The sequence below is a fragment of the Lampetra planeri genome, chromosome 15 (assembly GCF_965212315.1).
Source record: "Lampetra planeri chromosome 15, kcLamPlan1.2.h2, whole genome shotgun sequence".
Taxonomy (NCBI): domain Eukaryota; kingdom Metazoa; phylum Chordata; class Hyperoartia; order Petromyzontiformes; family Petromyzontidae; genus Lampetra; species Lampetra planeri.
In genome coordinates this window covers 12,719,212-12,745,026 of record NC_136121.1, presented here as the reverse complement: position 1 = coordinate 12,745,026, position 25,815 = coordinate 12,719,212, and the positions used below count along the sequence as shown (strand labels likewise).

At 48.5% G+C, this 25,815-nt stretch overlaps 1 protein-coding gene across 2 annotated transcripts in view; it reads left to right on the top strand.

The window, feature by feature from the left end:
• Window positions 1-410: 410 nt before the first annotated feature.
• Window positions 411-25,815, top strand: part of LOC144722750 (uncharacterized) — a 30,325-nt gene continuing 4,920 nt past the window's right edge. For both annotated transcript variants that reach the window (XM_078601117.1, XM_078601119.1), the window contains exons 1-5: window positions 411-645; window positions 11,200-11,256; window positions 19,372-19,569; window positions 22,393-22,515; window positions 23,648-23,773. In XM_078601117.1, the coding sequence (XP_078457243.1) occupies window positions 579-645; window positions 11,200-11,256; window positions 19,372-19,569; window positions 22,393-22,515; window positions 23,648-23,773 (571 nt within the window). In that variant the 5' untranslated portion in view covers window positions 411-578. The remainder of the gene's footprint in view (window positions 646-11,199; window positions 11,257-19,371; window positions 19,570-22,392; window positions 22,516-23,647; window positions 23,774-25,815) is intronic.

The window sequence follows — 25,815 nt, the reverse complement described above, 5'->3', positions numbered from 1 at the left end:
AGGGCATTGATTTTTTTGCGGGCGTGGGAAGGAGGGTGAGGGATGGAGGGACGCATGCCCGCCACATCACTCGGTTGCTCTCTGACACCGCGGTCATCCGGAACGGACCCGTACGCAATGGCCCGATCCACGAATGCGAAGGAGACGCCACAGCGCTCCACACTCCGCGCGCTTCTCCTGACGCCGTTAGTCTGGGCTCGGCCACCTGAGACGTGGCATTGTAGTCGTACGAAAGGGGAGCACAGGTGGAGCGCGTCTCATGCCACATCGCTCACGCACGCCCACGGTTCTGCTGTCCCGACGTACGAGTGGGAGTCAACCACCACCCCCCACCCCTCACGCACGGCAGTGTGGGGGGGGAGTCTACAGGGGTGGCAACTCCTCCACTAACTGAGCTCTCACACACACACACGTGGGGAGGAGAGAGAAGGCAGGCAGAGTGTCACCGCGCGCCCAAAAGTTTGAAGACAAAGAGGGGTGGTGGTGGTAGGAGCGCGAGCATTAAAGCAGCAGCAGCGAAGCAACTCGGCAAACGTCAACCGCATCCCATTCCGCCCACCTCCTCGCAGCTCGAGATCATGAAGGCCGACAAGCGCTCCGCCGTCGTGTGCATCGCTCTGGTAGCGCTGGCGTGCTGCACGTCAGGTACGTGTCGACGGCGGCGAGTCGGTACACGCGCGCGCGCGCACGGGGGTACACGCGCGCACGCACGCGCACCAAGAGGCGACGTGCTGGAGATCCCCAAGTCATTGACCATTTACAAGACAAAGATCCCCCGTGTAGCCTTAACAGACTGTTTGGGGCAAGGGCTGTTAGCGAGCACCCGTGAAAGCCGGCGCGGTGCAAGAGGGGGTGGGTGGTCGGGACCACGCCCGGCCGCCTTTGTCTCCTCGGTGGCGATATTTTTACACACCGCATCGCGGACTCATTTGAGGCTGCGTCGACCTAGGTGAGGCCCAGGATCGGTTCAAATCATCGTCACCGGTGTTGGCCGTGAGCGGGAATCGGACTCACAGGCACACGGGCAATGGGCGACTCTTTTCTTTCCTTCGGAGCAAAGGTCAGGATCATTGCCCGAAACGTCGGGTCGGACGTGCAGCGCTGTTAATGAAGTTAATGACTGTGCTTCGGTGCAGTTCCACATCAAGGGAGTGGCCCCGGTATTGTCTCGCCGCTTCGAGCAAAGCAACTGGTCTTTTGCCGATTACATTGAACGGGGACGTGCTTGTAATAATAACCGCATATACAATTCGGAGGTTTGGAGCGTCTGGACATGCGAGCGCGTGTCTAGACCCCGGTGCAGAGCAAAGTCTTGAACCGGGAGATGTCCAGGGGCAGAGGGGAGTCGACAGAACGGATGGCTGGGAGGAGGGCGAGCCAGAGAATCGCATCACGTGCGCAAGTGATATAGATGAGTTTCGATGATTCGTACAAGTTTATTACAATCTGACCGTCTGCGTTGCGTCAGGCAGACCGCTATTTAACGGGCTTGAACGTCGCACTCCACGGGAGGCGAATCACTCGGTTCGCCTGATGATGATGATGACAATAGGGGACGGGTGTGTCCCGTGTCGGCGTGAATATTTTACAAACGCGAGGCCGACACTGCCCCTAAGGGGTAAAATAATTAGAATAAAAAATTAACCCGTTCCGCAGTTTGTGTGTGTAAGTGAAAATTAAAAGACGTGTAGTTGCTGTATTGTTGTGTTGTATTGTTGTGTTGTTGTGTTGTGTTGTTGTGTTGTTGTGTTGTATTGTGTTGTGTATTGTTGTTGTTTTGTTGTTGTGTTGTATTGTTGTTGTGTTGTATTGTTGTTGTGTTATATTGTTGTTTTGTTGTTGTGTTGTATTGTTGTGTTTATTGTTGTGTTTTATTGTATTGTTGTGTTGTATTGTTGTGGTATTGTTGTGTTGTTGTTGTGTTAGCCGAGCGTTCTCTCTTGTCACATTCTCGCTCTCTCCGTGCCTTCAACGCCAGTGCGCCATCATCACGTGATCCACTGGCTGTCACAATGCCGCACAACGTTTTACATTTAGAGAACATCCACGATTATTGGTGAGGAGGACAGAGAGAGAGAAAGACATCAATGTCAGCCGTGGAGTTTGAAGCTTCGCTCTTACTAAACTTCGTGCGCGTCATCGAATGTAGAGTAAAATTTACTGCTGGATGAATGTCCCCCCCCCCGCCACGCTTTGTGGTCATGGGAATTATGTGACCATACTTCACAGCAGTGGTCAGTGCGGGTTGGTGAGTGTGGTGGAGTGGGGGAGGGCGGTGCTCAGGACCTGTTCAGGACCGGCACCTCCGATTAGCGCGGTTTGCTACGCACGGTGCGAAAGGGCTTCAAAGATGCGTCCGTGCATTCACAGGGTCAGTCATCACCCCGCCACTGGTGTGTGAGCAGCGGCTGTAAATTGAACTCAGGTGGCTCGTGTAATGCGCAAACCACTGCACCACCGCTCCGCCCTGTGCCTAAAATATTGCATAAAGCAAACTAAACACATTTCCTCGATGGACTTCCTACATCCATCGCTCAATAATCGCACTCCGCTGGAGAGCTTTGGTCAGACCTCATGCTGTGTCACGCGCAGCCTCCTCCTGTTGGGTCTGTCGCCACAGCCAATGTATCTGTGTGCTGAACTTCTTTCGCACCCTACGTAGCCAACCGTGCCAATCGGAAGTGGAACCTGTACCACGCATGTGGTCGAGCAGCCCTGCTCACGAACTCACGCGACATCAAACAAACCCCGGTTGCTGAGCACAGATCCAATAGAGAAGTGTGGAAAACGTTTCTTGAATCGATCAAAGTTATCAAAACGCGGATAAAATAGACGTTGGGAGGGAATTCCACAGATACGGAGGGAGGAAAGAGAAATTCCATGCACCATACGAGGAGGAGGCGGCCTTCATCCAGCAGTGCGTTGATGAAAGGCCCGGATGGTTAATAACGAAGGGTGTGGGTAATGTCTAGCGAGATGTATCTTGTCAAATGTGTGTCATGTAAGGATGTTCAGCAAAGCCCTTCTGAAGGATAAGATGCAGACGGGCTTGTGCGCAGCTGTTGTGCGCTGGGAAGGCAGTGATAGATGTGAATGCCTGAGTGCGTGTGTGTGTGAGTGTGTGTGTAAGTGCGTGTGTGTGCGTGTGAGTGAGGGTGTGTGTGAGTGCGTGTGTGTGTGAGTGTGTGTGTGAGTGCGTGTGTGAGTGTGTAAGTGCGTGTGTGTGAGTGCGTGTGTGTGAGTGTGTGTGTGAGTGCGTGTGTGTGAGAGTGTGTGTGAGTGCGTGTGTGTGAGTGTGTGTGTGAGTGCGTGTGTGAGTGTGTGTGTGAGTAAGTGTGCGTGTGAGTGTGTAAGTGAGTGTGTAAGTGTGTGTGTAAGTGTGTGAGTGAGTGTGTGACTAAGTGTGTTGGTGCGTGTGTGTGTGAGTGCGTGTGTGAGTGAGTGAGTGTGTGAGTGAGTGTGTGCGCACGCCCCTTGCCAGGCGTCAGTTTCAAGGGTGGAAAACAATGAGGCTCTTATATTTGCTGGGGCGCTGTGTAATTCCTTGAGACGCACTTCATGCCCAAGCAATGAGCCGACTTGAAATTTTCGCGTGGAAATCGTTGAAAGATTTGCCGCTCCGCTTAGACCTTTAAACAAATCTTCATAGTAATTTGCTAAATACTATACAGAGCAATATACAGAGCAGTGCTGGCATATCTATGGTTCTGTAGATTGCAACATATGTCTTTATATAAAACATACTGCATATGCCCGATCTCATGAGATATCAGAAGCCAAGCACTTTCCTGTGTAATTCACTGGCGTTATGACACTGTTATACGCATTAGCCTACGCAATGTATTGTTTATTAATATCTGGTGTTATGGAAAACCACCTGTAATGTTTTGCTCGCATTGTTTACATTCTCCTTTTTCCGTATTCGACTATAGGGGTCACATGTTCGAGTCGTGAACGCTGCAGTCATGGATGGTTTACCGCTATCTAGCATCACGTTCCGCGTGCAGTCGGAGCCAGTCAGTTTTTACGAGCCCAGTTATTGTAACCGAACGTTTCACAGCCTGTGTCTCACGTCAGCTCAGGCTATGTTTAAGGTCACACTCCCCCCCCCCCCATTGCGATAATTGATCGCAAATGTAATGTACGAGCGGTAACAGGCTGTAGGAGATGTGGGGTCCCATCCAAATCTGGGCAGGGTGACTGCCCAGATTTGGGGCGCTACGGTGGCGAGATGTTAACTGCCTCGGCTGGTATCCAGGAGGGTCGTGGGTTCGATCCCGACCCTGATGCCTGCTGTATATTTGGCGTTTCAATGTTCTCTCCGTGGTTGCATGGATTTTTATCTGGGTCCTCTGGTTTTCCCCTCCACATTTAGAAACACGCGTTTAGAGGATGTGACTGCTGTACATTTCCACGTGATTAACCACTTCGTTGAGCTATGATGTGTGGCCAGGTCACTTACGAAGAAAAGCTATATAACTCAGTGGGCCTTAGCGGGTAAAATAAAAAAACGCGTTTAGTTTAGAGCTCTTTTTATTTTTGGTTAGACTGACGACAAAGACGCTTGAATACGAAGTTGGAGAGTTGGGTCTGCACCGTAGGAAGGATTTCGCGGTTGGCCCGTATGGCCCTCTGGTAGCCTCAATGCACTGGAGCTCCTTCAGGAGCCTGAGCATCGAGTGGCATAACGAAACAATATACTGTATACCGGAAAGTAGAATTTTGGGGTAGGTGGAGTGTGACAGCGGGGACAGGCACTGGGTCTGGGTACACGGAATTAATACAATAAAATGTTCTTTAATTATCGAGGAAAGCCTTGCTGAGTTTCAAAATAGTTTTCAGAACGGTCCTGCTCTAGGATTTATGTTAAGTCCTACGAATTAATTTTTTTGGGAGGAACCCAGAGAGGCATTAAAAACCCAAGCATATGAGGCGATAGCGCTGAAAGCTCCGCACAGATGGGTGCAATCCGCTGCTTTGCTTCTGAGATTGGATGGGGTCAGGTGGCATTCAGGGGTATTTGGTGATATGGCGGTGAAACCCAGAGGTCTCAAACTCGCAACACTTGCAATTCCCTCGCTGCAGCACAGCTGATTGTCAAGGATAATCCCAACAAAGCTATTTTTAAAAAAACTCCCGTCATTTTCAGAACAGCGGGGAATGTCGTCCTCTGAACGATCCCGAAGCACCACGGACACACGGGGTGGCTGAATCGTTCCGTAAAAAAAAAAGTATTTCTGAATTCGCTCGTTACCTCGTGCACACTGACTACACTAACAATTTAGTCACGCGTCTTCTCTCGTAACTTCATCTGCGTGCCTCTGAGCAGTTACGTAACATATATAATAAATAATGATTAACATCCGTTTGTAAATCCACTGCTGGATGAATGCTGTGGTGGGCAACCCGCGGCTCCCTAGCGGCGCGTGGCTCTTTAAGGGACTGGGTCGTGACGTCATTTATTAAGGACCATCACCGCCTCGCGATCACCGCGTGGTGCGTTGGGGCTCTTGAAATATTGAGTTGAGTTGTTTTTTTACCCAATTCCAAAACAATGGCCCTTCTTGTTATTTTGGTTTCCGACCCCTGTTTCTCTGGGGCAGGGGGGGGGGAGTTGAAACCTCTGCTTCACCGCACTGGCGCATGGGATGCAGGTTGGTTTTATTGGGGGAGGGCGGTGGGGGGGCTCAGAACAGGTCCAGATGTCCCTCGCCACCGATGTTGGCCGTCGTTAGAAAACGAACTCGGGCCGCTGCGTCACCGCTTGCATAACGCGATTCGTAGGACGAAAAAGCCCCAGGGTCCCTACAATGCGCGAATTAAAACAGCGCTGCAATTCAACACCGCCTTTGTTTGGTAACGTGACTCTCCAGTGCCCACGTCCACACCGGTACACCACCCCCACTCCTCCTCCCTCCGTCACCACCAGCCTCGACGCAGCGACGCTTGCGTCTCGTCGTACCGTGAGAACGACCGTCCAAGGACAACATCTAAGAGTCTCTAAATTGTAAACGAATCTCGAGATTAGAAAAAAAATATCTCGAGATGTATCTCGAGATTATAAAAGTATCTCGAGATATAAATGTATTATAGTAATAGGGTTTTTTTACCCTTTTTTCTGGCAACAAAACTGACACCTTTTTACAAGGAATCATGTTTGCATTAACCACAATACCTGCGGTCAGAATGCAAAAAAAACGATTATTATATTTAGCTACTGGCAAAGGAGGCCTCATGATATAAATATATCTCGAGATATAAATGTATCTCGAGATTATGCATACATCTCTAGATTATAAAAGTATGTACATGTATCTCGAGATATAAAAGTATCTCGAGATGTATCTCGAGATTGTAAAAGGCCACCGCCTGCTTCTGTGGCACGCGATGTTCTGAACACGCGCGCGAGTTCGCTCATCAGGCAGGGCCCCTAAAGAATGCGCATCTAAAACACGCTTCGCAATGGTAATCACCGTGGTGGGTAATGCACGAAATGTAGATTAACAGAGCATTCCATTGACAAACTTCTCCGGCAAGTGAAATTCTCCTTTGGCAGGCAAGAAAAATTGTCAGAGTGGTTGTGACCACCGTCAAAAGCGCATTGTGTGTGTATGTGTGGGGTGGGTGGGTCTTGATTATGGCCAGCAATGCCTCTGTGCCGGTGGTGGGAAAATCGACATTCCCATGGCAGGAGCCAGTCTCCCCACAGGTCTGCCACCCGTTGACGTCTCACAACGTAGTGCTTTTGTTGGTGACCTTGAATTGGCAAGAGGAGTCATCTCTTGGCCCAAGAAGCAACCGATTCCATGCTCCGAAGGCATGTGCTGTTGCGAGTGGCTGGCTGGCTGGCTGGGGTGGGGTGGAGGCCGCCTTGACCCTTTTGCCAGTCAACTGCAGATGTAGTAGTAGTCGTAGTATTGGTGGCGACCTGAAGCGAGTACTCTTAACGAGTGATGTGAAACGCAAAGGACGAGGAGCGACAGTTTTGCCACATCAACTGCTGGGACACTGCCGCTTGTGAGGAGCTTGATGGATTGTCGCCTGCCAGTGACTGAGCGAGACGGCAACCAGTTTGTGGAGAGCATCATCTAGCAGTGACTTCACCATCATGATGAAGATGACCATCTAGCAGTGTGGCTTGATCATGGCTGATGACGGTGATGGTGACTTTGCACCACACTCAAAGTTGTTGGTCCCATGAGTGACTCTTGCTGGGAAGTAAACTCAAAATGTCCCAAGGCCACACCCAATCTGTTTGTTTTTTGTAAACAAACTCGTTCTGTATTGCTGTGGAGCGTTCTGAGCCACTGCCTTTATGAAGCGCGTCTTATTAACAGGGGCCCATAGTTTAGATGGAGTGCTCTCGGCAATAACATCTGTGGATGCAGCACTCGGTCTTTTTTTTGTAACAAATCTCGACTCTGCTAATGAGACCCAGAAGGGCGGTCCCAACCAATCCACAGTTTGCTCACTGACACAGACACACGGCCGCTGGGATGCTACGAATTGGTCTGGAAATCCACTAGGCTGATGGACTAGCACATTTCTTTTTATTTCTACGCTTAGACCGTACGTGCCTCTGCGTGAAGCAGGGACCACTTCGCGGTGTTTCGTGGCATCACCACATTTTTGTTTGTTCCCAAACTCTCCTTTATTTAAAACCCCACAAGCTGTGGGCTTTCCGGCTTGCGAGCTCAGAGCGAACCCCGTGGGATCGACGCGGGCAGGGCGGTGGCCAGGATCCCGGGCACGAACACACTTACACACATACAAAGGCAACGATCCCCGTATAGCCTCAACGGACTATTGGGGCAAGTGCTGTTAGCGAGCACCTATGAAGACCGGCACGGCGCACGAAGGGGTGGGTGACCAGCACCACGCCCGACCGCTTCTGTCTCCCCAGTGGCGATGTTTACACACCGCACCGGGTACTCACATGAGGTTGAGTCAACCTAGGGGAGGCCCAGGACCGGTTCAGATAATCGTCACCGGTGTTGGCCGTGAGCGGGAATAGAACTCGGGTCACCGGGTTCGTAGTGCAGCGTAGCGCTAATCGCTCCACCACCACTGTGCGTACACGCATACGCACACGCACGTATACACACGTCCCGTTCCTGCATGGCTCTGTGTGCATTCTGTCTTCCGTTGGGGATTCCTGCTGGGAGATGCGAGACAATTAAAGGCGCAAGATAAGAAGATGCAGGGACGCTGCCCTTCAGCGCGGGGGAGGATGCAAAATGGGTTTTGGTGGGTGGACGGGAAGGTGGGGGGGGGTATTGGATCGTGTTTCACGGTTGGGTGGGGGATGGGGTGGGAGTGAAGGAGATATTTTGGAAAAATTTGTCCCTGCCAAATTGGCAATTACCCACACTGCGAAACGCTGATATCAGGACGGCGCTGTTTTGTTTTTTGACTGTACGGGCTTACATACATATTACTGCGGAAGATTCCAAACGGGAAGCATAATTATTTGCTTTCAGGATTAGTGTTCCGAATCTACGATTAATATTGAACACGTGCATACGTGTATAGTACCATCCCTGTCGAATGGCAACAACTCGGATCTGCTCCTTCAAAGAAATGCCCCAAAAAAAATTTGGTGGAAAAAAACCTCCCCAATTTTGATGGCGTTCTGCCGCTCTAACGACACTAAAACTGATTTGTGCCTAGTTTTTTGTGAGGCTTATAAGACACACGTCCCAAATATTAAGCGTTCATTCACTCGTGGATGTGAATTGTTAAGCTGTTTATGCTGTTACACTGTTGATCCGGTTTTGAGACACGGTGCTGTTTGCTTTGCGTTGAATAAAGTAAATGATTTAACCGCCGGGGAATGGTTAATTAAGTGCAGGTGAAATCATGCATTTTAAATTCAGAAATATAACACGAAATGGAATTAAACCCTCGGGCGGTGACTGTACGATGGCGTATTTCGCATTTGCCGAAGCAGTGCGCTTCAAGCGAAGCCCTGGAGAGTAAACGCGGTGCGTTATTCTCACGATCCAAATCTACACAGTAACACAATGATCGATTTGGTCATACATACACACAGACACACAGACACACACACGTGTGTGTGTGTCTGTGTGCGTGTGTGTGTGTGGTGTGGGATATTTAAACTGGAAGAGTCCCCGGCTAATCCAACAAAGGCAGGAACTGTCGCCAACTATTCCAACTCGCCTATCTAACTCCCAGAGGCGTTGGCGATACCGCCAGTACATTTTTTCGGAGCGCGTGTGTTTCTTTAAATAATCGACATCTTGGGTGAGCCCGTCGACAAAAGGCAAGCGACACGAAGACACCGGCATTCTTGACGTGTCTTCGCCTTCAAAAATGACCGGTTGGACGCTGCCAATGTTAATCAAAAAATAGCAGCGACACCCAATCAGCAGATGTGGTCATAACCATGCCAGCGGCGAGGCGGAAGGTGTGGTGTTGCTTGGTGGTTTTATTCGATTAAAGTAAATTTCATTTGCGGGTAACACATGTGGACTAAAGAAAAAAAAATCACGGGATCTGAATCATCCGCTGCGAAGCACACAGCGCGTAGGAGTATTTGTTTCAAGGTTGATACACCGACCGCAGTATTAACCAGGCCGGCCTGCTGGATTCAAACCGCTGGGCCAAGTCATCACCGGAATGTAACTGGGGATTTTTTTTTGTTTAATCGAAAACTCCACTCAGACGCAAAGTAAAAGCAGGAAGTCCTCCCCTGTGAGCGGGAGGGATTTCTTTCGTAGGTCCCAACACGCATATTCACGCACGCCTTTCAGCAGCACGGCCGTGGAAAAATATTGTCTTAGTAGCGTATGTGGTGGACTCATGGCCAGCAGTGACGTTACGATGACCTGCGTTTGCTAAGTTTCATTTGACCAAATTCAAGCACCTTCAAGAGGCAATTTGACAGCCAGGAGAGAGAAAACAACAACAACAAACCCATGTGTTCTGACTGCCAAAAACAAATGATGTTCTAACATTTTATTTTTAATTAACAGAAATCCCAGCATGCTTTGCGTACAGACTTGTGACCGTCAAAAAGATTGCGGCATTCTTCATTTAGGTATCAGAAGGAAGACAGCAAGTTCAACAGTGTGCAGAGTTTCATCCTTGTGAGGACTCTTCAGCCACGTGCATCCATAATTGCATTTGCATGGTTTTAGGTGGCTTCCATTCGTCCGCTGAGAAAGGATAATACCAACAAAACTAAATTAAAACCCTTCAGTTCACTAAGAAAATATCAGCATAGGTTACTAATTAACATTTTGTTTTACTTAACTTTCATGACTTGGGCACAATTTCAAAGGAATTCACCACACACGCATTTGTGCTCAGAGACACGTCGTCAGTAGGGTTATGTAAGTTTATGCCCTAGGAAGCAAACGCTTGAACTAATGTCTTCGCCTATCTGTGTTTAGCCTATCGAACATGTTTTTTTCTTTCGAGTTTGAACAAAAAATTAAGGACAGATAAATAGCAAACAGCGTCTGCTTATATATCAAGAAGTTTTGTTCAACACATACATACGTCAAAATAAGTGAGCAGGTCTTATTTTTTTGTATTTTTCTTCTTCTTGTTTCACATGGCATTTGAAAACAAGCTTTAAAGGGCTACGGTTGCACGTTTAATATTGCGAGCCATTCCACGGCATCCGGGATGGCAGCTGAGTGCAGTCCGCTCGTCCTACTACAATACGCTGTCGTTGTGTTGTGCTGTTGTTGTGTTGCGCTGTTGTTGTGTTGTGCTGTTATTGTGTTGTGCTGTTGATGTGTTACGCTGTTGTTGTGTTGTGATGTTGTTGTGTTGCGCTGTTGTTGTGTTACGCTGTTGTTGTGTTGTGATGTTGTTGGGTTGTGCTGTTGTTGTGTTACGCTGTTGTTGTGTTGTGATGTTGTTGTGTTGTGATGTTGTTGTGTTACGCTGTTGTTGTGTTGTGATGTTGTTGTGTTGTGATGTTGTTGTGTTACGCTGTTGTTGCGTTACACTGTTGTTGTGTTACGCTGTTGTTGTGTTGTGCTGTCGTTGTGTTGCGCAGTCACCAGTGCGCCTGATCGATTGCGCCTCAATTCTGTGTTCAGTTTCAAAGTTGTGCGTTTTTCCGATCGCACGCAGAGAGGTCTGAGGATCTTTCACACGGGGCACGGTGACCACGTGTGGAGACCGCCCGAGAGTGACGTCTGCGCGTTGCCTCTTCCCTTGCAGATACCTCTGCACAAGACACCACGACATTACCCGGGCCCATCTCAGACAGCACAATAGGTAACGTGAAGTGTGAAACCAAACGTCACTTTTAAACGTCGGCTTTCGCGACCAATATTAGGATTCATAATCAGTTTCTTTTAGGTTATATAGTGTATATGTGTGACGTCTTTTTATATATATGTATAAACCTCCACGAAAACAACAGAGCCAATCAAAACCAAGTAGTCAAGTCGTCAAATATGGCAATTGATTTGTTTTTTTTTAGCAAATCAGAAATGTTGAAAAGCCAAAATAGACAGCATATTGATTGCAGCCCAATCCACTGCTGGATGAGGGCCTCCTTAGGGTCGGTCCAGATGGTGAGGGTAGGGAGCATAGAAAGTACGGCACAACGTCGGAGTTTGCTGCCCTGCCCTCTGCTGCCCACCACCTTGCCCCACGTGCCATATCCAGCTGGTGTGTGTTGTGGTCGCCCATCCAAGCAGTATCCAGGCCCGAACCTGCTTAGCTTCTAAGACATGCTGAAACCAGGTGCATGTGGGTGATTTGTGCATCAGATATGAATGTAATTGTAAGCAACATTTATCAATTCGACAATAAAGGTTTCTTTTGGTTGGGTTAGATCGTGTAAATATAAATGTGTCGTTAAACCAGACAATTAGTTACTACTTCAGCACACCGGTGTGTTGGAGAGTAAACACACAACATTGACAATTCGAGTACGACGTTTCGCTGGTGATTATAACCAGCTTCAAGTGTCACACTGTGTTTATATTTTCACGTATATGTATTTAAAGGTCTATATTTGATGGCTCTTGTTTTGGGTGAGTCAAGCTTATTTCGTTTTTATTAGGGGTGAGAATATCTTTAAAGACACGGTGATAGAGTCTCATTGGCAAGAGTGACCTGCGAGAAGTAAAGCAGGAATATAGTGCACAAAAACATCCAAAAACGACCATGAAATTAGCGTGAAAGAGCCTTAACACCAAAAATATCAGCATTACCAAGGCTGTAAAATGTTATTTATAATGGGGCATAAAAGAAATGATAAAAAAAAAACTGATTTGGCGTTGGACATTCGCGGCCACGGTCACGTGTGCCGAGAGACGTGCACATTTACTTCAGGGCCTAAACCGTGCCCAAAACTTAGCTCAAGAAATGTTCCAAGTAAAAAAAAACAATAATGAAGAGCGTTGCCCCCCAGCATGAGACGCAGATGCACGTTCTGAATAAACGACCGCGAATAATTCGTCGCGTGGCACTCGAAGTCGCGAACGCAATTGGAGAATCGCCCTGCAGAGACGCCAGCCTTTGCCCTCTTCACGCAAGACATCTGTGTGCGGGTTGTGCGTCGTGTCACTGTGCCAGGCGTTAAACAGATGCGTTTGCAGCATCTTCAATTGCAGGCTGTATCTGAGCACACACGCGGCGCATTACGTAGTCGTATGGTATATGCCTGGACTAGCAACTTGGCGTTATACAAGTGTTTGATGGATGTGTGTTTAATTACGGCCTAGCATTTGCAATGGCAGCCCCGTGAACATTTACATTTAATGTCCATAGAAATATGATAAGCCTCTTTTCAACGTACGGCCAATACCATTATATACATCTTGAAAAAATGTCACACAGAAATAATTCATGCCGGCGTCAGCGATTACAAATGCATCGTGTTTCAGGTCACATTTAAAACGCGTTGGTATTCAGAATACGGCTGTGGATTTGTGTGTGCCCGGGTGTGTTAGCGCACGCCTGTGATCCTGCCAGAGGTGGGACAAAGTCATTGTTATGCAAGTCCAAGTCGAGTCGCAAGTCATCAAATTCATGACTCGAGTCTGACTCGAGTCCAAGTCACATGACTCGAGTCCACATCTCAGAGGTGGGACAAAGTCATTGTTATGCAAGTCCAAGTCGAGTCGCAAGTCATCAAATTCATGACTCGAGTCTGACTCGAGTCCAAGTCACATGACTCGAGTCCAGATCTCAGAGGTGGGACAAAGTCATTGTTATGCAAGTCCAAGTCGAGTCGCAAGTCATCAAATTCATGACTCGAGTCTGACTCGAGTCCAAGTCACATGACTCGAGTCCACATCTCAGAGGTGGGACAAAGTCATTGTTATGCAAGTCCAAGTCGAGTCGCAAGTCATCAAATTCATGACTCGAGTCTGACTCGAGTCCAAGTCACATGACTCGAGTCCACATCAGCCTCAGAGGTGGGACAAAGTCATTGTTATGCAAGTCCAAGTCGAGTCGCAAGTCATCAAATTCATGACTCGAGTCTGACTCGAGTCCAAGTCACATGACTCGAGTCCACATCTCAGAGGTGGGACAAAGTCATTGTTATGCAAGTCCAAGTCGAGTCGCAAGTCATCAAATTCATGACTCGAGTCTGACTCGAGTCCAAGTCACATGACTCGAGTCCACATCTCATAGGTGGGACAAAGTCATTGTTATGCAAGTCCAAGTCGAGTCGCAAGTCATCAAATTCATGACTCGAGTCTGACTCGAGTCCAAGTCACATGACTCGAGTCCACATCTCAGAGGTGGGACAAAGTCATTGTTATGCAAGTCCAAGTCGAGTCGCAAGTCATCAAATTCATGACTCGAGTCTGACTCGAGTCCAAGTCACATGACTCGAGTCCACATCTCAGAGGTGGGACAAAGTCATTGTTATGCAAGTCCAAGTCGAGTCGCAAGTCATCAAATTCATGACTCGAGTCTGACTCGAGTCCAAGTCACATGACTCGAGTCCACATCTCAGAGGTGGGACAAAGTCATTGTTATGCAAGTCCAAGTCGAGTCGCAAGTCATCAAATTCATGACTCGAGTCTGACTCGAGTCCAAGTCACATGACTCGAGTCCACATCTCAGAGGTGGGACAAAGTCATTGTTATGCAAGTCCAAGTCGAGTCGCAAGTCATCAAATTCATGACTCGAGTCTGACTCGAGTCCAAGTCACATGACTCGAGTCCACATCTCAGAGGTGGGACAAAGTCATTGTTATGCAAGTCCAAGTCGAGTCGCAAGTCATCAAATTCATGACTCGAGTCTGACTCGAGTCCAAGTCACATGACTCGAGTCCACATCTCAGAGGTGGGACAAAGTCATTGTTATGCAAGTCCAAGTCGAGTCGCAAGTCATCAAATTCATGACTCGAGTCTGACTCGAGTCCAAGTCACATGACTCGAGTCCAAGTCACATGACTCGAGTCCAAGTCACATGACTCGAGTCCACACCTCTGGATGCTGCGTTGACGAATTACCCGAAGAGTATTCTTACGAGAAGGAAAACCGTCTGCTTATCTATTTTGCCTCATAAAATGGCGGCTCTACCACCATTTGCAGAAGCCAAGTAGTCTGACGATCGTGTGTGGATTTTGAGCGGTAGCCATCCGTATATATGTTTTTTTTTTCTGACAGCCCAGTTTCTTGCAAGATGCAATAAAGTACGTAAAAGCAAACTGCTCGGATTTACACAGGGCAATACTGAAACATGGTCTTGAGTTGTGAGTTTTGGTTAGTAAACAGAGGAATATTATTATAATAATTATTATTTCAGGGATCGAGAGCACATCCTAGTCCCACCCATTCAACTCTGTTGCACTCGAGAATTCATTTTCCACCAGTTTCCTGTAAACAATGGCCATGTTTGGGACGGCGATCTTTTCTCCGCTTACGTTTGCCGAAAGAAATAAAAGAAACATCTTGAGGGAGATGGGGTGTCATTTCCGATCTCAATGACATCAATTCCTGTTTACAAATCCGTAGCAGGCCCACTCCCTCCTCATTTTCCACACTCGACCCGGGCACCAGGTTCACCTCGCCGTCTGACGATGTCCCCTTGGCGTGGCATCGTGGAGACTGGCCGAGCGAGTAGAGGACAGAGCGAGCAGAGAGACAGAAATTCCAACAGATTGTGCGCACCGCTGTGGTTTTGAAGGCATGGCCCTTGCGTTCCATGCCATGAGCTTAAAAAGCCGGTCGCTGATGGGAATCTTGCATAAGTTATCCGATTTGTTGGGGTTGTAACCGCATGTTGTTCGGCACGGTCTCTGACTTTTTTGCTCCACGTGCTGGTAGATTCTTTACACCGTCTGAGTTTCTTCAGGAGATCTGAAAAAGATTCCAGCACGTGGAGATTAACTTTGGACAGCATGCCGAACGACGTTCAGCAAAACCCCAAAAAACCGTGAAAACCACAGACACGTACCCAACAGAGAGTGGATAAGTGGCTGCTGACTTTACCATTCGGGAACCGTCTGTCGTTGGCAAGATGTAAAAGAGAATAAAGCAATGTCCTTACTCCCTCACGCAGCGGTCGGGAACCCGTGGCCCACAGGCCGCATCCAATCCCGCGACTTCAAATCATAGGGCCAGCCCTTGGCCACACGAGGCCTGCCGCTCTCTGAAACTTCCCGCAGACTGCATTTGTGTTTTTTTTCCATTATCAATCACCGCAAGCATCTTTGCCGCGCTGATTGGGTACTGGAGGTGGGAATTGTTTTTGTTGAACCCGGCAACAACATCGAGTCTAATTTGAGTGAGCTCAGTCACTTCTGTCACAAGAGGCCATTGCGACCGAGGTGTGTGTGTGTCAATGTGCAATTGCCCGCAAAAGGCACACAGCATTTCTGTCCAGGCCCTCAGTAAGGAAAATGTTCCCCAACCCTGCCAAGCCGTGTTGTGATGGCACCTGACTTTCCTGCTGTCAAACAGTTGAATATATGTCCCCCCGGCTTCCTGAAGTTACATCCTACCCGGAACATTTGAGTCAGTTTCCTCCGTGGAATCGAGTCTTTGTTTTTTCAGCGAATGCTGCCAGATTGCTGGTAGTCTCGTGGGCACTTCGACAAAGAATTGCACAGCGAGAGCCTCCTGAAAAAACCTCGCGTGCGATGACAAAATTATTTCATGGGAGTCGCGCATCTTTATACAAAGCGAACAACACGTGAGTGGTCTGCAGATAGAAACATGTCTGTAGATACGAACATACTTTGATTCTAATTGTATTGTTAAATATTTGTCTAAAGACACAGACACCTTTATATTTTTGTGTGTTGAGTTTGTTGTCCTTCCCCCGCACCTGCGATTAGCAGGATGAGAGGGCTTCAGCAGAGAGAGAGAGAGCGTTGGTGTACTTTTACTCTTCCTCCTGCAGACTACAGTGGTTTATTACACGGTCCACAGACTAGCATTGCCCATGCATGTCTAGTCTTGCACATGGGAGCTATGCACTTTTAAATCCAGATTGAAAGCGTATTTCTTTAGAACTCCGATTAGCACGGTTGGTGATGTACGGTGTAAAAGTAGTTCAACATTCATTACATGCGTATACATATGTATGAATTTTTAGTCCTGAACAATTTTTAGTCCTGTAGATAATGTAATCACGTGATAGAGAACAACAAAATCGTAGTTCCATCGAGAGCGCGGAGGAGGTAGCGAGGAAGTGTAAAGGTTTTGGATTCCTTGGATTTTATTTTTTGCTGCGAGGGTTGAGGGTTAAATGAGGAAGTGAAAAGGGTAAAGGAAGAGTGCTTACGTCCCTTCCTCATTTTGTTTGCGAGATCCTCTCAAAGTAAACTGGAATTTATAAACAGATCTCGAACCCCCACCCAGAAAACCTCTGGCAGTGAGCTGGGGTGGAGTGGTGGCACAGTGGTTAGTGCACTCGGCCACGCACCTGGGGATCTGAGTGCAAGTTGGGGCCAGGGACACCATCAGCGGCGAGCGATAACCCGGCCTGGTCACCCCCCCCCCTCACCCCTTTCCTCACCCCGCACTCACCAGCGGGATAGCGTACGGTCAAACGACCCTTTAGGGAGGCTTTCGCCCAGCGGTGCATTGGCAAGTTGCTGTAAATGAATAGATTCGATTAATTTCAACTTCCACGATGGTTGTTCTCCATGAACAACCATCGTGGTGTCCAATAACAACGACCGCATTCTCAGGATTAGAAGGCACACTCCACCCCCCGACCCCTCTCGGTATTCTAAGGAAACAGCTGAGGGTGCCTCTTATAATCCAGAAGCTGCGTGTGTGTGCGTGCGTGTGTGTGCGTGTGTGTGCGTGCGTGTGCGTGTGTGTGCGTGTGTGTGCGTGTGTGACCGTTTTGTCTCGTGGGGAGCGGTAGTGTAGCGGTTAGCGCGCTGCACTACAAACACGGCGACCTGAGTTCGACTCCCGTTCACAGCCAACACCGGTCACGATTATCTGAACCGGAGCTGGGCCTACCCTAGGTCGACTCAGCCTAAAATGAGTACGTGGTGTGTTAAACATCACCACAGAAGAGACGAAGGCGGCCGGGCGTGAGCCGTTCTGACCGTTATAGGTGTTTGCGAACAGCACTTGCCCCATCAGTATGTTCAGGCTATATGGGGGATCTTTGTTTTTTAGACCGTTTTGTATCACCTTATTGACGCTTAGAGTACGTCTCACTTTCCAGAGACCTTTTTTTTACAATCTGTAGGACAAACGTTCACTGCATTCATTGGCGAGATATCATCTCTCTCGCCTGGCGTGCAGGAGGTCGTGGGTTCGGTCCCGGACCCTGACGATGCCTGCTGCTCCTGCTGCTGGATATTTGAAGTCCGTCGGTTTTTTTCCCTGTCGTGGTCGCGTGGATTTTTCTCCGGTTCCTCTGGTTTTGCCCCCCCCCCACCCGCTTCCCCATCCATTTAGAAACAACGCGCGTTTAGAATATTTGGCCGCTGCTGTAAATTCCCACGTGTGATGATGATGATGACGGATGATGGTTATAAGCCACTGTCGATGAGACAAAAAAAGAGCTCGCAGCTCAGCGAGTGGGCTTCACCTGGTCAATAAATTAGTTGAGTTTAGTTTATTCAAGAGGGGCAAGCGAACGCTTAAGCCGTTGAGAGGGAGGGGAGAGAAAAACAAGGGTCTGCTAATCAGCACTGCTGCTGCTAAACACTGGCGCCAGTTGCTGCATGCCAGAGCGGGTTTTTTTTTGCTCAAATCACCGTTTCGCGTCCGCACAAAGGGGTGCATTGAACGCACATCTGGGTCGAGTGAGCGGGCAGGCGGGCGGGCGGGTGGCAAGTCCGAATCACCGCCACCTTCCGCCCGGTGAGCGGCGAGTCGTGATGTCGGGAACGCGGCAGTCTCGGCGCAGCGTTCGGCTTTGCTCTCAGTTTGTTTTCGTGGAATTGGAGCCGAGCGACTGGAGGAGCGGGCACTGACTGGCAAATTGAAGGGGAACGTGGGAGTCCAGGGTGACGGAATGATTCATTTGGCGAATAAATAAATGTCGCTCGACGTCCAACGGCGTGTCTTTCTAAAGTCTCCGTATCATCGCCGGCGTCGTGAGCCATGATCGATCCTCCACTGCTGGATGAAGGCCTACCCAAGTTCTCACCACCTCTCATGATTCCGAGATGTGGTAATTCTTATGACACCTGCACCCGAATTGATCTAATCGCTCAATTTCTCACGGTTGACATCCTCCTGGGTGTGTTCCGCCTTAGGTTGCCGGAGTCTCAGCTATGATCCATTTCAGTGAGGTGCCCTGTCGTTAAAATGGATGATGTCCAACCAGAGCCCACCTAGTTTTCTTGATATTCAGAACGATGTCTCCAACTTTTGTTCGCTCTCTAATCAATAGATTTCTTTTTTTCCCGCTCTCTTTCAATGGGATTCCAAGCATGCATTTCTCAATGTTTCAAGTTTGATTTTGTTTATCCAGCTGGGACTTCATTGAGACCAGCAGAGGAGTCTCATTTGCAAGTGACCTGGGCCACATATGACAAAAGGAAAACAATGAAACACAGCAACAAAGCAAAGATAAATCTCTGCGCATTTTTCAGTTTTTCCCTTCCATTTTTTTTCTTGATAATGACCACGTTTCTGAACATGTCGCAGGAGGTAGTATAGTGTGCACTGACATGATGCGTTCTTACTTAGACTCATTCGGTGTGTTACTCTGCATTATCAAGTTCAGGTTTACAAAAGCACTCCGAAGGTGCACTGGTCCACCTCTTGATTTCACCCTCCTGATATATCGATCTACCTCCAATGGCGCACCATGTTTTCCAATCGTGTCTCTCGGACGGATGTATCTCTGTTTGGTAAACCTTTCTTTGGATGCGACCTTTGTTTTGTGTACACGCCACGAGTGTGTAAACGACCCTCTGTTTTTTTCCCCCTGCAACAGTGACCACTTCAGAACCCGTGGCCACCAGCGCCGCCGCCACCACCACCGTCGAGACGATGACAAATCAGCAATCTGATTCCACGTCCACAACCATGGAGTCTGGGGTCACCCAAGCCTCAACCACCGAATCCATAGTCAGCAAAACTGCAGAGGCCAGCACAGAATCCACGACCATCGCGGACCCGCCACCATCCAGCGGTAAGACAGGTTTATTGTGATCGCGGTAACTCTCATCCTTTTTCCACTGGCATGCTTGAGCAGATCCAGCAGCAAGCCCTTCATGGTACGGGTAGTTTGACCACTGGCAGTTTTTCGCGCAGAGCCGGGATCAAACCGTGATACGCTGGTCTAACAAGACTTCTTAATCTCCCTCGGGGCCAAGCAGGGCCAAGGGGCTAATGACAAACGAATTGCTCGTCAGGAAGGTGACCAACGTCGCATCACCCTGTCAACTGTGCGTCCATGGTACTGTTAAACTGCTACGCTGGAAACAACAGCCTGACATCTTCCCGACGCAACGATGGCCTGGTTTGGCATGGCCCTGGCGTGGCTCCGATGTTGCGAGTGGAACAGGAATTTATGTACAGCGAACGACCCCCAGGCGCACAAACTCTAGACAATCCCACGTATCTCTGCTTGTGCAATATCGAGCCGTAGTGCCTTTTAGCAATTTGGCACAAAAAGGGGGCTGTTTGGCAGAAAGCACAAAGTAAATGCCAGGCTGCTTTTAATTAACATGCCGTGTGTGTTTGTGAGTCTTTTGCTTGCGTGTGCATGCTTATACTGCACATATGTCCTTCTTGAATCCAGCACCTGCCAAGGTTAAATGCTTTTATGCTGAGTTGTGAGAAACTTTTCCGATGCCAAAATCAGTGCAGGCGCAATTATGAGTTTTTTTTTGTCACGCTTTTCATTGTACATTTATATATTTTTTTGTAACATGTTTTTTAAATAAAATTGGACACAATAATATCCCGGATACAAAAGAGAACGAAATGCTGTTGAAACTATTCATATATGTCGATACATACAAAAAACTGATTTCTAATAATAACTGGTAATCTTTAAACGTGCACACTTTTCTTCAAGACTGAAAAAAAGACAGTGTGTGCCGTTACGAACGAGCCATTCTAAAGTGTGTCTCACTGATGGAATCCTTCGATTCGAGTTCATTCACAAAGTCGTCCGGTGGTTGCTAAGAGGCCTACGCACTTTTTTTTTCTTTGCCACATCACGAGCGGTTAAGAGAACGCTTTGGGCCAGGCCAGTCTGCCCGGACAGTGAACTTTATTGTTCTCACCTTGTTTCCGGACATTCCTGGGAAGTTGTGATTGTTCGAAACGACTCTGGCTGACCCTGGGTGCGCGCACGCCGCTTTGTTGACTTGATCGGAGCACGCTTGTCGTTGTCCCACTGCCACTGTCCTTAATCCCTCACCGGTGATGTTGTATGGTTACGTTGAGAACGTTAAAGCCGCCAAGCAGCACCGTTTGCACTTCTTAAGCACTAATACACTGGTCCCTCGGTTAACGATATTAATTTGTTCCACGAAGACCATCGTTAGTTGAAATTATCGTTAATCGAAACGAGGAAATCCATGTTAAAGTGCTTCATTTGTTCCAAGACGATCAGAAGTTGACCTTTTTCGCCCTAAAAACAAAGTGTGTACTATTTAAACACGAAATTCTAATACATAAACGTTATAAGAACATGCCAAAGCATTAATATTGCTATAAACGTGGATAAATAATGAATAGAGCATAAAAAGGTGCAGGAATAGAACAGAAAATAAACATTCTCACCTTGGGCTCTCAAAACGCCTCGTAAAAGGGCGTCGCTGATTGGCTGAGATCTGCCGAGTCCACGTGGGAGCGCTCCGATTGGCCGTAATTGGCGGCCGCGTGATATCGTAAACGCATCGTTAATCGAAAATGTATCATTAACAGAAAGAGTGGGACTCTATGGGAGGCGGATCGTTAATCGATGGCATCGTGAACCGAAGGACCGCAGGAAATGTGAATACTGATCCCAACTTGAGATTTCATTGAGCACAGTGCTCAATAAAGCGAGACAACTCTCTTCGATAAATATGCATTACTGTCAACCCCTTATCAGTGCCTACCTTATTACAGACCAATTCAGACACGTGTTGGTCACCCCCGTGCCCCCTTATAAATCTCAACGTTCATCCTACAAAGTCCCATCACAACATATAAATACAAACAAATGGATATTTTTCTGTGCCCGTATTGAAATGGCTGTATGCCGTATGGACCTAAAAACTCAATTTCCCTGTACAATGATATATGTGTAAACCATATGGGTTGACAAGTGTGAATGTGTTTCCAATTTTATCAAAAATGTACCAATGGCACCATGTAATGAGACGCAGTGTTCATTCGGATCTCTCATGGGGCAATGCAACCCTCATTGTTAGAGACATCCCACTGAGGCGGATGTCACAGAGATTACTCTGAAATCACTTCACTTGACCTTTGGTGCACACAGCAGAGGGCAGCCCTTTCCCACCCGCTCTCTATATGAGTGTCATGTTTGCCACGTGATATTTATAAATCGCAGAGCCGGAATGTATCCAAATTAATTGCAGAACCGAATTGAATGCCATAGGTTTGCCTCTGCAGTAAGTGGTGACTGGGTTGACACCATCAACTTACATGCATATATATACACATGCTTGAGAATGAAGTTTCATCGTAGGCAGCTGCTTGGATTCACAGCCCCGGGATGTGAGCGATGCCAACTCAGTGCGCTGACCTCTGCGCCACCCGGCCGCGGGACTCGTTCTCGACTCACTGCGGTTTAGTTCCGGCCCCGCATCTCGGCGCCGCTTGCTGAGCCCCGGCCGCTCCGCGCGGGCTTTTCGCAACGGTCAGGGAGACAACAAAAAACAGCGCGCGTGCGGGGTTTCTTTATGCCGTTGGTGTCCGCACAGTGGATCGTTGAGATGACGGCGCGTCGCTGCGCGCTCTCGCGTGACCCCCATCCCCACCCACCACCCAGAAACGTCGGAGGCCCCGCAGAACACAGTGGCGCCCGCTGTCACGACTGTGCCGCAACCTGGCAAGGAGAACAGAGACGGGGCCAACTTGACACCGCAGGGGGGCACGGCGTCGCCAGACACGGGTGAGGGCGGCGGTGGTGGCGGCGACCGCCGATTCGCGCTTTATCTGTAAAAAAAATTCATATTTTGAAAAAAAATGTGTTCGTTGCAAGTTCTCAAAAAATAACAAGTGCCACCGTTGCGTAAAAAAAAATTGGAGGACGGCGAACACAATTTAGTCTTTCAGGCCCGCCGCGGATCACGTTTTACCCCCGCGCGCGTGGGGAGTGGTGCGCGTGTACGAGGCTGGGGGCATGGGGAGCATTGCGAGGGTGGTGAGGGGGGGGGGTAGCCACAGACCCCACGACGTACGGCGCCCTCCGGGGTTGACGCGCGACGCCCGAGCCGTTCCACGGTGGCGCCTGCTTCATTTGTCACTCAATGTTTCCCGCGATGCCGGTGGCGCCAGGAGTAGGCACGCAACTGTAGGTCACAGCCACGGCCATCGTGAGAGGTATACTGGGTGTGGTGCGCCGGGTGTGGATCAATATCCGAGTTGTGGACCTGGAGAGACCCGGCAGAAATTAATCCCTTGACGCGGGACTGTCGGTACAGGCTCCACCACCTCTTGGGTTGAACCAATGCGCATGTTTTTACGTTCTAGACGGAAGGTTTGAGTTCGTCATAGGCAGAGAAAACGAGTAGAGGTCTTGAGCGTGGACGTTGAGGGCAGTAGAGAGAGATGAGAGGAGAGAGCTGGGAGGGTGGGTTGGACGGGGGTACATTGAGATGAGAGGGTAGTTCACAGATTCACTCTCTCATCTGTTTCGCCTCACCTCTAGTACTCAATTCAACCACCGTATTGCAGGTCACACGGTTCGACTTTGGAATTCCCCCGTCAACAAGTTTCTGTAACCTTGCCCAATTCAAGGAAACGTTGCCGACTCGTATCTAATGCACCTTCAATAGTGCTGGTTGCTGCTGGCCTGTTTGGCATTTTGACAGTGATTTATTTATAATCATTACACGGCGCATTAATTTTGTTTTCATCCCCCCATATTAATTCGCAGTCGAGCTGAGCCTCACTCGAGCGTGGCTTTGTTATGACAAGCGGCTGCACTCCCGAGTGTAAATCTGTGCCCACGTGCGCCTCTGCTGACGTCGAATCTTCTTCCCTGGCCCCCCCCCAACCCCCAACCCCATCCACGGCCACAGCCATGGAGAGCGAGAGCAGCTCCTCCAAGGTGGGCGGCATCGTGGCGGGGGTCATGGCGGCCGTCGTTGCCGCCGCTGCCGGCTACTTCGCCTACTACAAGAAAAAGTTCTGCTTCGAGCCGTCCGGTGAGGACTTCCCATCGTTGCGCACAACTCGCTTATTGCTGTCTCTGTTGTGTTTAGTTTGTTGTCACCCCCCCGTTCCCCCACTGCCGCAACATCCTATTGGTTGGCTGCGTACGGTGTGAAAGAAGTTCAACGTACGTACGTACATGTGGCAATACTGGACTATATGTTCAGGAGCTCGAGGCCAATGTCGAGGTCTGCTTGCCACGATGAGAGGGCTTCAGCAGAGAGAGAGAGAGAGTTGGTGTACTTTTGCTATTCCTCCTCCAGACTATGAGTGGTTTCTTACACGGTGCACAGACTAGCATTGCCGAAGCACGTCTAGTCTTGCACATGGAGCTCATGTACTTTTACGTACGGTGCGAAAGAAGTTCAACATACATACGTACGTGCGTCACCCATCCGAGCATTGTCCAGGCTCAAACCTGCTTGGTTTCCGAGACCTGACATGTCTCCGAGTGAATTCTACCACGCTCATGTCTCTACGCTTCCCACCTTCGCCAACAAGCATTGGACCAGTGTGGTGTAGTATGGTCAAATAACCCCCGCGACCCAAACGGTGTGGGAAGGCCATTATCCAGCAGTTGACTGAAGAGAGGGTTTTCCATGTGCATGTTTATAATACAAAACTTTATTTGGTCTACAGAGTTGTCCTCAGGAAGGTCTTGAATTGAGGCTGTTTTGGCAAAAAAAATTTACGAGAATATTTTTGACATTCGGGAGGAAAATGAAATGGCCCAAAGAAAACAAAAACACGTTGCAGGATATTACTGCAAACTACACAGCGACAGGTCAGACCCCGTTTTTTTCTCGACTGCCGATCCTCGGCCACCTTCATAGCCCTGCAGCTTTGGAATTTCAAATTGGACGTCCCTTCAAGGTTAGCCTGTGAAAAAGCAAAACAATTCGAATGAATCTCACGCTATTTTCACGGCATTTCCCATGACACACGTACACTCCTGTCCCATCGCTGTTGTAACGCCTAAATGCCAGAAGCGTAGACTCGTTCGGGACATGGTAGCCGGTCACTTGACAGACACCCGCTCTCATTTCCTCATCGCGAATAGCCGACTTGCGTGCACCGTTTTACCTTTTGCACAACTCAGCCACGTCAGTGTGGGGAAGACGTACACCACTGGCCCGTACGGCTACAAACCTCCTGGATGTATTGCAGGCTCGTTTGACATTTTCCTTTGTACCAGTGACTTGATCACACATTGATGTCCCACAGCACACGACACTCACCACCACCCAGGCCGCTTTGCATGGCCGTGATGTCACTCAGCGAAGCCACTGCCGGGCGTTAACCACGGACCGCTGCACAAAGTTTCAGCGGCGATTTGTCGTTATATTCTTTGGGTCTTTCGGTAAAGTCACGTAGATAGGTTCAAAGAAAATAACAAAATAACCAGAAACTACGTCATCAGGAAAAGGGGTGATGATGACTGCTTGTGTTGCGATAGAAACGTCGTAGTTTTTTGTTATTTTGTTATTTTCTTTGAACCTATCTAGGTGACTTTACCGAAAAACCCAAAGAATATGAATTCCTGCAGTCACGAAAGCTTTAAGTTAAGATCTGTCGCTATTTTACAATTATACAGAACAAAAATGTGCAGGTTAACGTTGGATGACCCATGTACGTCAGTTTTTTTATTTTTTTCGAAGCCTAATATACAGTTTAACACGGAAGAGGCTTTCGCGACCAATATCAACCATAATAGAGTTTTTTGGGTTAGATCGCGTAAATGTGTCGTTAAAACCCGCCACCACCCGACACATTTACAATCTGAGTACTCAGATGGTAAATGTTGTGGCTTGGCTCTCCAACACACTGGTTAGTGCTGTACTAGTGACGAATTGTCCACATACTGTTTACGTGACAACCCTTACTAGTTGGCTGCGTCGGGTGGTGGCGGGTTTAACGACACATTTATATATTTACGCAATCTAACCCCAAAAAAACTCTATTATGGAGCCTAATATACATTTGAGAACTGTAAATTGTTATTATATGTGTAGTGACTGACTCAGAGACAAAAAGA